Source organism: Pan troglodytes, chromosome 10, assembly GCF_028858775.2.
Source record: "Pan troglodytes isolate AG18354 chromosome 10, NHGRI_mPanTro3-v2.0_pri, whole genome shotgun sequence".
NCBI classification, from domain to species: Eukaryota; Metazoa; Chordata; class Mammalia; order Primates; family Hominidae; genus Pan; species Pan troglodytes.
Window position 1 is genome coordinate 38,972,201 of NC_072408.2, and position 12,577 is coordinate 38,984,777.

Here is a 12,577-nt window from a genome sequence, read left to right on the forward strand (position 1 = left end):
CTGCTGTATTCTTGGCCCACTGAAGGGAGCTAGAAGTAAGGATGGATATAGATTACTGATTAATGATTCATAATGTTATTTTGGTGAGCACAGAAAGGTGTGTAAGGGAGCAGAAAAGCCTGTTCCCCCTCGTCTCCTGACAGAAGAAGAATATCGGATACAAGGAGAGGTAGAAACCCGAAAGGCTTTGGAGGAGCTCCGAGAATTTTGTAACAGTCCAGACTGCTCTGCTTGGAAGACTGTTTCTCGAATCCAGTCTCCAAAAAGGTAAACTCAGCCAGATATACCAAGCATCTAACAGGGTAATTGTGACCTTGAGTTCTACCAGAGATCATACTTCTAGAGAATCGTGCACTTGTGACCTTTGTTTTCCTGTTAATCTTCAAGTAGTCAAGAGAAAGGTGGATATATAATCACACATTAAGCAGTAACCTGTTTCCTCAGGGAACTATCTACTCTAGCTTTGATTGTAGCATTAAGATGGGAAGACTCCAGTACCATATTAAGTTTCCCTTCTGAAAGTTTTGCATTGCTGTCTGAGTTCGTAGGGTTCCCCCCCTACCCACTTTTTAGTTGGGGGCAAATGTACCAATGAGTATGTGAAGCTTCAATTTGGAATCATGATGGCATAAAGTTTACAGGGCCATAAACGTGAATAACTGTAATGCCCCTTAATCTTCTCTTATCAGGGTTACAGATGACTAAAGGAACCTTGGCACTTTCATAATTAGAAAGGATAGGCAAGTGCTTATTAAGCAGGATGGAGTTGCAGGGGTATTGGCCTATGATCCCAGCTTTCCTTTTCTCCTTAACTTCATGCTTTAGTCTACTTACCTGCCAGAGTAAGGACAAGGATGTTGGCTAGACTTAATATAATTTGAGTTGCGAGCATATCGAGGGCTTTAATTTGTTCTTATTTTGAAAGAAGACCAGAAAGGATAGAAGGATATTTCTAACGAGTATTATCTTCTCTTTTCCAGATTTGCTGACTTTGTGGAAGGCTCTTCCCACCTCACGCCAAATGAAGTTTCTGTCCATGAGCAGGAGTATGGATTAGGGAGCATTATTGCCCAGGATGAAATCTATGAGGAAGCATCCTCTGAGGAGGAGGACTCATATTCTCGGTGTCCTGCTATCACACAGAACAGCTTTCTAACCTAGGTAGTGGTCAGTTATCTTTACGTGGACTGGCTTGGTGCCTTGGTCCATGTTGCATGTGTTGTGCAATTGCTTTCAACCCTTTGAAACAGAGTGAGATAGATAGGGTAGAAATTCTCCTACTGAAATAAGAGGCCTAAAAAGGCCTCCCTTTGGAAATGGGAGGTCTCTATGGGATCCCTGAGGAAGGAGAGTGGATAAAGTAGTGAATGCTGGGTAGTTCACTTCCCATTGGTTAAGCTAACAGCCCACTTTTATGTTTCCAGAGAAATTGGATGGCCACAGCTAGCATGGCATTCTAGCTCCTTCTTGAAAGTTGATTCAATCATGGCATTTCTGTCACTGGCTGGCTCTCCAAAGTAAGAACTGTTGTTAAGTGCAGGAATGCTTTTAGACTATAGGCTGCAACTTCCAGAGAGAAATCCACAAATCTGAGCCTCCTTCACTCCAGCTTTTATTTCAGTGACTTTAGAATAATTATTGATTTAACTGTTTTGGGAGGAAAATAGATTTTTACTGTTTTGTTTTTTAAACGAATGTCTTTTAAAAAACATAACAAACTCATGTTCCAGAACCAGCAAGTGCTCCAGAGTGATACACCCCCTAGGCCCCTACATATTTATTAATATGGATTATCCATTAAAGCCCCAGGAGCTGTTGTTTTAAGCTTTGATTTAGTTCTCATACATATGATAGAAAGTCCTATTTGCCTTTAGGAACATGCCTGTAGGCTCTTCTGCAGGTGAGGTGTATTGGGCTTTTTATTATATTCAACTTTCAATTCCATCTTAAAAAACATTCGTATTCTTCTCTTCCCATTCTTCCTTGCCCTGCCTTTGCCCTTTCAGGAAGGGTCAGTTCCCTTACCTGTGAACTATGTATGTTCAGAGTAGCATTATTCCTGCTAGCTAGGAGAAGTCATCTTGTTTAGGGGATTTGGATGCTTTTTACACGTTCTCCATTTTCCTTGGGTCATGTATCTTTGAGTTGCTATGAAATCAGGAAACTGTCTCCTTTTCCTTTCCCTTCCTTTGTCTACATGCTCTGTCCATTCCTTTCAGCCTTTTCTCACCACCCATACTCCCCCAAATCTGGGTAATTTTTAAGCCTTGAAACTATGTAGTTTCTTGATACACAATTTGTAGTTATGCAGCAGCCACAATTTGCATTGCCAGGAAATAGTCTCCAGGTTATCTTCATGCCTCTGGGTGCTCATTCAGCTGTCAAGTTTCCATGAACTTACACTTATTTATGATTGCGTTTCTGACCTGAGATGTATGCTGCCTGTTATTGCAGTAGCATTAGTTTCAGATTCTTTTGCCATTGCAAAGTACCCCTTATAAACCAGCAGTGTAATCTGTGAGGAAGCAAATTCTCAAGTGTCTGTCATTTACTTGTTCTTTTTCTTTGTGATCTTCACCCTTATACCCTGGAAAAATCTGTAATTACCTTAGCCAGGAAGATAGATGGTCATGGCAAGCGCACAGCACCAGACTTACTGGCTCACCATGATCATGGAAAAAGGCAGATGATTTTTTAAAAAGCCGTAATGACTCCTTTAGACCAGCCATTTAGCGTGGTAATTTTGAAAGGCCTAGCTCCATTGCAGACTTCCAAAGGGTCAGCTCTGAGACTGCCCTCCAGGTGGGCAGTTGATTATTTCCACCAGTGTTTTCCAGAGCCTTAAACTGTCCTAAAGTGACAACTACCTCAGTTGACAGGAAAGAGACATATAGTAGAAAGTGAAAAATGAGCAGTATTTGGGCAGATGCTATGGGTTGCAGTTGAAGGGTAAAAGGAACTTTACATTGGGAAACCTTTATACCCTTGTGAATTATGTACATGGTAAAATGTTCTCTCTCTACAAAGAACTATTAACACTTCTGAAATATACTATTTTTTACCTTATTTATAGAAATTGAGACCTAGCATATTTAAGCATAAGTTTATTTTTAAAAATAATTCAACTCGTGCAAGTGGTCTCAGGATTCTCTGGAGATTTTGGTGCCTCTCCTACTTAGGGAGGTGATAGCTTGCCTATAAGGGTGACTTTTCCTGATCATGTCTTTATTTCAATGAGAAAGCACTGTGGAATTGTGAAAGATTCTCCTCTTTCTCTGTTTAATAAACCCCCATGAAATATAGTTTCCATCTCTAGACCAGTTTTTTTTCCACCGTGTTTAGATTTGAGGTGAATAAAATCAAACTGTTTTTTACTCCCTATCTGGTAGTTGGAGACCTGAGCTGTAGGCAGTGGAGATGGCAATTGGTTCTGCAGCCTGAGAATTGCTCTCACACAGTGAAGGACGGTGCTGCTCTGGTGTGCTGTGTGTCCTTGCCCTGCCTGCCTGTGGCTCTGCCCAGATGCTTCAGATCCTCTGTGTTCCGGAGATTGCTTGACTTCAACCTTCTTTAGGAGCTGCTCTTGTCTCCCTCTTGGCCACTTAGTTTGCTGGCTCAGTCACTACTTGAAGACCCCATTTAATTTTTCTCTGGCAGTTATAGCTCTTGTGATTTCAGTACAGTCTCATCTCTCAGACCAATCTCATCAAGAAGGATTGAAGGGATAACTATGAGGTAAGCTGGACATTGGAGCCGTGTTTGCTGCCACGTCAGCGTCTTGCTGGGTGAATGTCAAGCCATAAATGGGCTCCAGGGCTCTGGATCTCATCAGCATTGGAAATCTATTGCCTCTCATCAGTCTGACCAAATTATGTAGAGCATTAATGTAGAGACTCCCATTAATGGGAATACAAGAGGCAGCTGGCATAAAACATTTCTTTCACTTTCCTTTCCCACTCAGATTGCTTCAAGAGACCAACAGAACACAGGGATCAAAAACAAGGAAAATTTAGCAACTTCATTACCTTCTAATAAGTAATTCCTGTTAGCCACTGCATCCCACCAAAACTAGTTTATTTTTCCCCTCAAATTCATGATTTTTACGTCTGTTACAAAGGGAATTTTGCTGATAGCTCTTTGGGTCCCACGGTTCCATTTTATGCTAATAGATTCCATTCTAGGGCCCAGCTGTCTCTTGACTGATGGTGTTCCCTTTAACCCTTGGCATGTATAATAGAATTTTGGTGAATGAAAGAACCCAAATAGGCCAGATAGTCCCCCCAGGCCCTGATATCCATAAAAGGCTTGGGAATGCATTATGTAATTGTCCTTAGTCTTTCTGTTGTTTTAGAAAAAAAAAACAAGATGGGCTTAGATGGATGCCTACGTAAAAATGGTTCCTAGCTGTGTACTCATAACTTTTCTTTGAATTGAGTAGTGAAAGGAAGTAGGAGGAAAGGAAATTAAATGTCCTTCTAGTATTCTCTGAACTCAAGTCTGACATATGAGATAATAACCTATATTGAAATGCCAAGAATTGTATCTGAAACAAGAGAACAGTTTGACACATTTATCATGCCTTCATATTACATATTAACTGAAACCAATTAATAAACATATGAAATATCCATTGCACAAGGCAAAGGCACCTAAACCTTTTGTTTCTTTTTCTACATAGCAGAAATTGATTTTTTTTTTATTTTTTTAGGGGAACCTATATAATTATGACCCAGTGATGTCTTTTGGTGACTTAAGCTTATGAATTCAGGTTACAATTGAGTTGATTCTAGATGGTTACTACCTTGAAAAGGATGTTGGTGCCTTATGTGACACGAGCCAGAGCCTGCTGGGAATAAACAAAGCAGATTCATGCCAACACCAACTCGTAGCTTTAGTGGCGGATGGGAGTGGTCACAGACTCCCAAAATGTGGGGCTTTGGATTTCCACACCACCCCACGTGTGTGTCATCTTCCTCTTTCACACTCTTGATGATAATTTGAAAATGGTGAAATCACCTCTGAATTTGCCTATAGCATGAGCACATTCTTATGACAACATAACAAATAGTTCGTAATGTGAATATTAGAAACTGTTACAGCCTGCAGTTACCGTAATTTTCCATGTTTGTGGAATTGATATTGAAATAGCAGGGCTAAGGAATTACTGGCAAGTTTTAGCCTGTGGGTAATACCTTAGGGTTATTTAAATATTTGTAATTTTATTTAAATGTTCATGAATGTTTGAAAGGAACAAAATTATCAGGGATGGCTCTTTGCCATGGGTCTTATTTTCACCCTCTTTTCTGTAAGAAAAAAGAACAATGTCTTAATGTATTTTTAAAGTTTTTGGTATAGTTTCTAATTCCAATTTTAATAAAAGTTTTATAGATATATCGTGGTCTTTCTTAATGAACATAATATTTTCTTGTTTGGATTTCTTGTTTTCAGGTAATCAGCAATTTACTCCTCAGTTTCATCTTTCTAATGAGATGGTTTTGCATGCCACTGATTTCCCTTTTTTTCTTAGCCACCCCTTCCTGTCCTGAGTCTGTACTGGTCTACTTTCATCCTTGGACTGGATGATTTCCCAGGATGCAAAATCTCTAAGGGGTATTCTTGCAGGAGCAGCAGGTTGTACTACCATGCTGTCTCATAGAAAAGCAAAATACAGGTTATTCTTGGCCCAAGGAACTACTCTGATTATATTTTAGTTCTTTTTTTTTTATGGCATAAAGTATCTCTTTTGTTTGTCCATTGGGATGGGGAGAAGACCTATGGCTCCAGCTATGGGATCCCTACCAAGAGCTCTGTATAGGGTGGAAGAAAGAGTAGGGCTGTAGTGAGCCTTATGTGTATTGAATAAAAACTTAAATTATGTCTAGGCCCAGCTTCTATCATAGGAGTCTGGTACCTTTCATTTTATGTATTGGCTACCTTCTTTGCTCTGGGAATCCTTTGTAATATTCATATTAACTCTGTACCTGTGTTTTTTCATCTCATTAATTAATTATTATTATTATTATTATTTTTTGAGACAGTCTCTTCCTGTTGCCCAGGCTGGAGTGCAGTGGCATGATCTCGGCTCACTGCAATCTCTGCTTCCCAGGTTCAAGTGATTCTCCTGCCTCAGCCTCCCAAGTAGCTGGATTACAGGCACCTGCCACCACACCCTGATAATTTTTGTAGTTTTAGTAGAGACGGGGTTTCACCACGTTGGCCAGGCTGGTCTTGAACTCCTGATCTCAAATGATCTGCCCGCCTCGGCCTCCCAAAGTGCTGGGATTACAGGCATGAGCCACTGCACCCTGCCTATTTATTATCATTATTATTATTATTTGTTTTGTTTTGTTTTGTTTTTTGAGATGGAGTTTCACTCTGTCACCCAGGCTGGAGTGCAGAGGCGGGATCTTGGCTCACTGTAACCTCCGCCTCCTGGGTTAAAGCAATTCTCCCTGCCTCAGTCTCCTTAGTAGCTGGGATTACAGGCCCCCACCACCATGCCCGGCTTTTTGTATTTTTTAAGTAGAGATGGGGTTTCACCATGTTGGCCATGCTGGTCTTGAACTCCTGACCTCAGGTGATCTGCCCACCTCAGCCTCCCAAAGTTCATCTCAGTTATTTGGACTACATGGAAATCCATTGTCTATTTTTTTTAAGACAGAAAGTTGGCAAAGTAGGAAGAAAACAGGATGTAGAACATAAGTAAATTTATGTTAATGTACACTAATGACATCTTCTCCTCTTCCTTCCATAACTACCACTAGGTAAATAAGAGACATAGGTGATCGTTAATGGTTGAACTAATAAAAACTTAAAGCATAATTGCTAGATGTACATCATAGAGTTATAGTGAGGATAAAAAAACATGGTAAGTGATGATGAGCATTTTTTCATGTGTGTTTTGGCTGCATAAATGTCTTCTTTTGAGAAGTGTCTGTTCATATCTTTCGCCCACTTTTTGATGGGGTTGTTTGTTTTTTTCTTGTTAATTTGTTGGAGTTCATTGTAGATTCTGGATATTAGCCCTTTGTCAGATGAGTAGATTGCAAAAATTTTCTCCCATTCTGTAGGTTGCCTGTTCACTCTGATGGTAGTTTCTTTTGCTGTGCAGAAGCTCTTTAGTTTCATTCGATCCCATTTGTCAATTTTGGCTTTTGTTGCCATTGCTTTTGGTGTTTTAGACATGAAGTCCTTGCCCATGCCTATGTCCTGAATGGTATTGCCTAGGTTTTCTTCTAGGGTTTTTATGGTTTTAGGTCTAATATTTAAGTCTTTAATCCCTCCTGGCCACCAGAGAAATACAAATCAAAACCACAATGAGATACCATCTCACACCAGTTAGAATGGCGATCATTAACAAGTCAGGAAACAGCAGGTGCTGGAGAGGATGTGGAGAAATAGGAACACTTTTACACCATTGATGGGACTGTAAACTAGTTCAACCATTGTGGAAGTCAGTGTGGCGATTCCTCAGGGATCTAGAACTAGAAATACCATTTGACCCAGCAATCCCATTACTGGGTATATACCCAAATGATTATAAATCATGCTGCTATAAAGACACATGCACATGTATGTTTATTGCGGCACTATACACAATAGCAAAGACTTGGAATCAACCCAAATGTCCAACAATGATAGACTGGATTAAGAAAATGTGACACACATACACCATGGAATACTATGCAGCCATAAAAAATGATGAGTCTATGTCCTTTGTAGGGACATGGATGAAGCTGGAAACCATCATTCTCAGTGAACGATCGCAAGGACAAAAAACCAAACACTGCATGTTCTCACTGATAGGTGGGAATTGAACAATGAGAACACATGGACACAGGAAGGGGAACATCACACATTGGGGCCTGTTGTGGGATGTGGGGAGGGGGGAGGGATAGCATTTGGAGATATACCTAATGTTAAATGATGAGTTACTGGGTGCACCACACCAACATGGCACATGTATACATATGTAACCTGCATGTTGTGCACATGTACCCTAGAACTTAAAGTATAATTAAAAAAAAAACATGGTAAGTTGTGTAAAGCAGTTCTCCAACTTTAAAGTGCATGGGAATCACCTGGCGATCTTGTTAAAATGCAGATTCTGATTCAGTAAATCAGTGGTGCCCAAGAATCTGCATTTATTATTTTTTTTTAAGAGAGAGGATCTTGCTCTGTTGCCCAGGCTGGAGTGGAGTGCAGTGGCACACTCATAGCTCAGTGCAGCCTGGAACTCTTGGGTTCAAGCAGACCTCCCAATTCAGCCTTCCAAGGATTCTGGATTTCTGGTAAGCTCCCAGTTGATCAGATGGTGCTGGTCTGTGGACCTCATTTTGAATAGCAATGATGTAAAGCACTTAGCTTGTTGCCTGGCACATCTTAGTCCAGTCTAAGTATGATAAATGTTATTAGTACCAGATAGTTTATGAGAGCCGAGAAGACCCTCTACCACCAAATGTCTTCCTCACCATATCTGAAAATACCTGCCTTTTTATTGTGTAACATCTTTTTAAAAGTTAGTACCTGTGGGAAGATTAATGAGTGAATTGGCTTAATCAGATTGCTGCCTTCCCAATTTGTCAGAAATTAGCACCAAGTGATTTGGAATTTTTTTTTTTTTTTGAGACGGAGTTTTGCTCTTGTTGTCCAGGCTGGAGTACAATGGCGTGATCTCGGCTCACTGCAACCTCCACCACCCGGGTTCAAGCGATTCTCCTGCCTTAGTCTCCTGAGTAGCTGGGATTACAGGCACCCGCCACCATGCCCGGCTAATCTTTTTTGTATTTGTAGTAGAGACGGGGTTTCACCATGTTGGCCAGGCTGGTTTTGAGCTCCTGGCCTCAAGTGATCGGCCCGCCTCAGCCTCCCAAAGTGTTAGGATTACAGGCGTGAGCCACTGCACCCAGCCTAGAATTTTTTTTTTTTTTTTTTTTTGCCAGTTTTATTGAAGTACAATTTACATAACAATATAATTTGCCAGTTTTAAGTGTACAAATTTGCTGAGTTTTGACAAATGGAGACAGTTGTATAACCACTACCACAATCAGGATATAGACCATTTCTGTAACCCCAAAAAGTTCCCTCTTGCCCCTTCCATGGTCTAGAAATGTTAATGGGGGAAAAAGGAAGGTGATTTAGGAGTCAAAGTAGAGGAAGACTAATACGCTCTGGTTGCTTCAGTTTTGCCTAGAAAGCAGGAGATCAGAAAATCCCAGCTGACTTGGATGTGTATTTCATATCTTGTTCATTTAGGGTGACCCACTGGCTCCAGTTTGCCTGGGACTTTCCTAGTTTTAACACTCAAATTCCCATGTCCAGAGAACCCCACTGTGTCCCACAGGCGGATCAGTACAGTTGGTTGCCCTAGCTGTGATGTTCATGTCATTGTTCTTACACCTGAGAGTGCCATCTCATTTTAGAGTCACTTTTCTCGTGAGTAAGCACATAGTAGGCATTCAGTTGACTGAATGGGTGGACATGCAGGTAAACCCCAGATGGCTGCAGATTCCTGGCCTAGAGAACATGAGACTTGGGTTTTGGTGCCAGCTCTGCCAGGTTTGCAGTGGTGTGACCCTGGAAAAGTGGTTTTCTCACTCTAGATCTGTTTCCTCCACTGGTAAATAGGTGATATTTGTCACTTCTGCCTCTAGGATATGGATACTGCTCCACCTACACATAGCATTATGTTTTGATGTCACTTCCACTCAGCTTTCTCTCTTTTCCTTGCCCCCCTCCACCTTCAAATATATGTAGTAGATCAATAAATTATGTAAAGGCAGGTTGATAATAGAACTGCTGATGGGCCAGGCTTACGCAGAGTGCTTCTGTGAGAGCAATAGAGTTTGGACCTTGCACCAAGCAGCCATAGCTGAGAGTTGGGGAATCAAGTCTCTCTTCAGTTAAGTGTCTATAATTACCTAATTTGTTCTTTCTGCATGCCTGGGAGAGAGGATGGTAGGCAGAGGGGGCTTGCTGTTTTTAGGAATTTTCCTGGCTGGATGAAGGGGTACTTCTTATCTATCAGAGGGAGCTATTACATTAGCTCAGGGTCTTACTCAGTATCCTAGTGCTGACGAATTAAAATTAGAAACTTCAGAACTTGGGCTGCAACTTTTGGCAAACTTAGTTAGCTGCATTCTGTTCCTGGTTCTGCCATGCACTAGCATGGAACTGTGGGCACATTGTGTAACCTCTCTGAGTCTGGTGTTTGTCCCTAGTTTTCCATTTTAATGGAGTATCTGTATTGCCTTCCTCGGGGTGGTGCTATTCAGTGAGGCAATGCAAGGGGGAGTTCAGTGAAACTGGGACATCTATACACATGTGAGGTATTATTACTAATCACTTTAATCTTTGGGTCTCTATGATAGGGTCTGATTCATGGGGGAAGGGAAGTGGAGAATTTGGGGATTTTGTCTGCTTAGCTCTCCAAGTAATCTCATTAACATCCCCTGACTCCCGATAAGATAGGAAGAGTAGGTATGAGGGAGGTACTGTTTTTTTGCTAGGAAGACACTCTTTGTAAAGACGTGTCTCGCCATGTTGCCTAGGCTGGTCTTGAACTCCTGGGCTCAAGTGATCCTCCCGCCTTGGCCTCCCAAAGTGCTGGGAGTATAGGCATGAGCAACCGCACTTGGCCCTACCTGTCCTTGACAAAATTCCTGACTTCTCTTTGGGAAATATTTTCCTTGGCTATAAATTACATTCTTCCAGCTTTCATTTCCAAATTTGGGAGACAATGGAGCAAGAACCTTCCTTTAGTTAAGCCTCTCAGCTAACGCCAGCCAGATACCCTTTCCTACCTAGGGGGAGCTTGAGTGTCTCCCTCTGGGGCTTCAGGCCTGTGAAGGGTTAAGTGAGCCACACCCTCAGCAGGAACAGTCTGGACTTTGTGCTGATCAGCCATCTCCGGCCTCTCCTGGTTTGACTGGCACAGGGAGCCTGGGCTGGAAGAGGCAGCGAAAGGGAAAATCAGAAGAGTGGGCACTGGCAAGAGGAGGGCAGCCTTTTTCCCAGCTTCCTTGCACCATGGACAGCTCCCATTAAGCCACCTCTCCATCCTGGGGCCGGGACTCTTATGCCCCATTCCTGTCATATTGAGATTTCATCCACCATTCTCCAAGGACAGTGAAGTTATACCTTAGTTCCAGTGTTGGGTGAGTCCTGCCTTGACCTGTCACTGCTTCTCTTTAACACCTTGGGGCGCCCCATCTGGGGCCTGTTGCCTTTTTCCCTTCCCCACCCTCAACCAGTCACATTCCCACTCCCTTCAAATCCAAATCCAAAGAAGATGACTGCTCCCAACCCACCTTCTGCTTCTCACCCTTCCCTGCCAAGTTAGTTAAAAGACTTAGCTTTTTGTAAAATCTAGAAAATACAAAAATAGTATCTACTTCATGGGGATATTGTAAGCACTAAATGAATTAGTGTATGTACAGTGCTTAGAGCCCTGCCCAGTTCGTGGTAAACGCTGCATGATTCCTAGAGACTGCTATTATTGATATTCTTATTGCTTCCTCAGTTGTGTCCTTCTGGTAAGTGACAAGTGCTCTCTTTTCCTAGAGCTTGGGGAAAGCCAAGTGAAGGGAGAAGGAAGCCTGTGCCCCTTCTTGCCCCACTTCCATTCCTCCTTCCTCCGCTCCTCCACCCGGGTTCAGAGATGCAATAGCATAGGAGGATGTGTCTCTTTCATTCCTGTTCGGGAGTGGCATTGACCATTGTACTAATAATTCTGTCCTGTGCCTGGCCACTCTGCCTACTCAGTCTCACAGGAAAGACTGAGGAGGGCCGGGTTTCCTCCTTAGGGAACACCTGCCATGTGCCTACTGCATGGGGGCCAAGTCCCACCACCCTCCCTGTAGTTCCAACTCTGCTCCTCCTTGCCCACTCCCGCAAGAAGCTAGGTGTGTCCCTCTGGGGCAAAGTCCATGCCAGAAGTTTACAGGAGTGGGTGTAAAAGCTGGAGATGGAAAAATAGAGACAGACATGTAGCACATCCAGAGGTCCTCACAACTGCCTGTTTGTTGGGGAAGCAAACCCCACTTTCATTTTCTTTGGGAAATTCTAATCTCTTATGGAGGAATCCTGCCTCTATCCTCTATAATTCTGCCTTGTCCAGTTCCCATTTTAAAAATGAAGCTCACTGTAGCAATGACAGGGAAGGAGAGACCTTTGGAAGAACTTCTGAAATGGATATGGGTAGGTTGGGTGTCTTTAATAGGGGCTGTGAGAGGTAAGGTGTTGAGAAGAAGCACTGGGGGGAGATGGGGAGTCTGGACCCTGGCCAGGGCCCATTGTAGGAGAGAGAGGGCTTTCTGTACCTGGCGGCAGCACAAGTCTTTGCTTACACTTTCCTCCTCAGCCCTCTCTCCTTCAGTCACAACTCTGCTCCCCCAGTTGTAGCCCACTGGGTGCCTGCCTTCCCCTGGTGGTCAGAGGAAGGTGTTCCTGTTCCATCCCTGCCCCACCCCCACCAACTGTAACCCAGGCAGCAGAGGATCTCCCCCACCTCCTGCTGAGAGTTTCAGCCTCCCTATTAGCTTGGGCTGGTCCAGAGGCCTCTCCTAGGTTGGGGGCT

At 42.7% G+C, this 12,577-nt stretch overlaps 1 protein-coding gene across 4 annotated transcripts in view; it reads left to right on the plus strand.

Annotated features, from left to right (window-relative positions):
• NEMP1 (nuclear envelope integral membrane protein 1) overlaps positions 1-12,577 on the plus strand; it is a 30,411-nt gene that overhangs the window by 17,694 nt on the left and 140 nt on the right. For 2 of the 4 annotated variants that reach the window (XM_009425085.3, XM_063786491.1), the window contains 3 exons: positions 94-267; positions 981-1,161; positions 3,390-5,391. In XM_009425085.3, coding sequence (XP_009423360.1) covers positions 94-267; positions 981-1,161 — 355 coding nt within the window. In that variant the 3' untranslated portion in view covers positions 3,390-5,391. Of the gene's footprint in view, positions 1-93; positions 268-980; positions 5,392-12,577 lie in introns of those variants that run through there. The other 2 variants (XM_063786490.1, XM_054663147.2) reach the window with 2 other exon arrangements.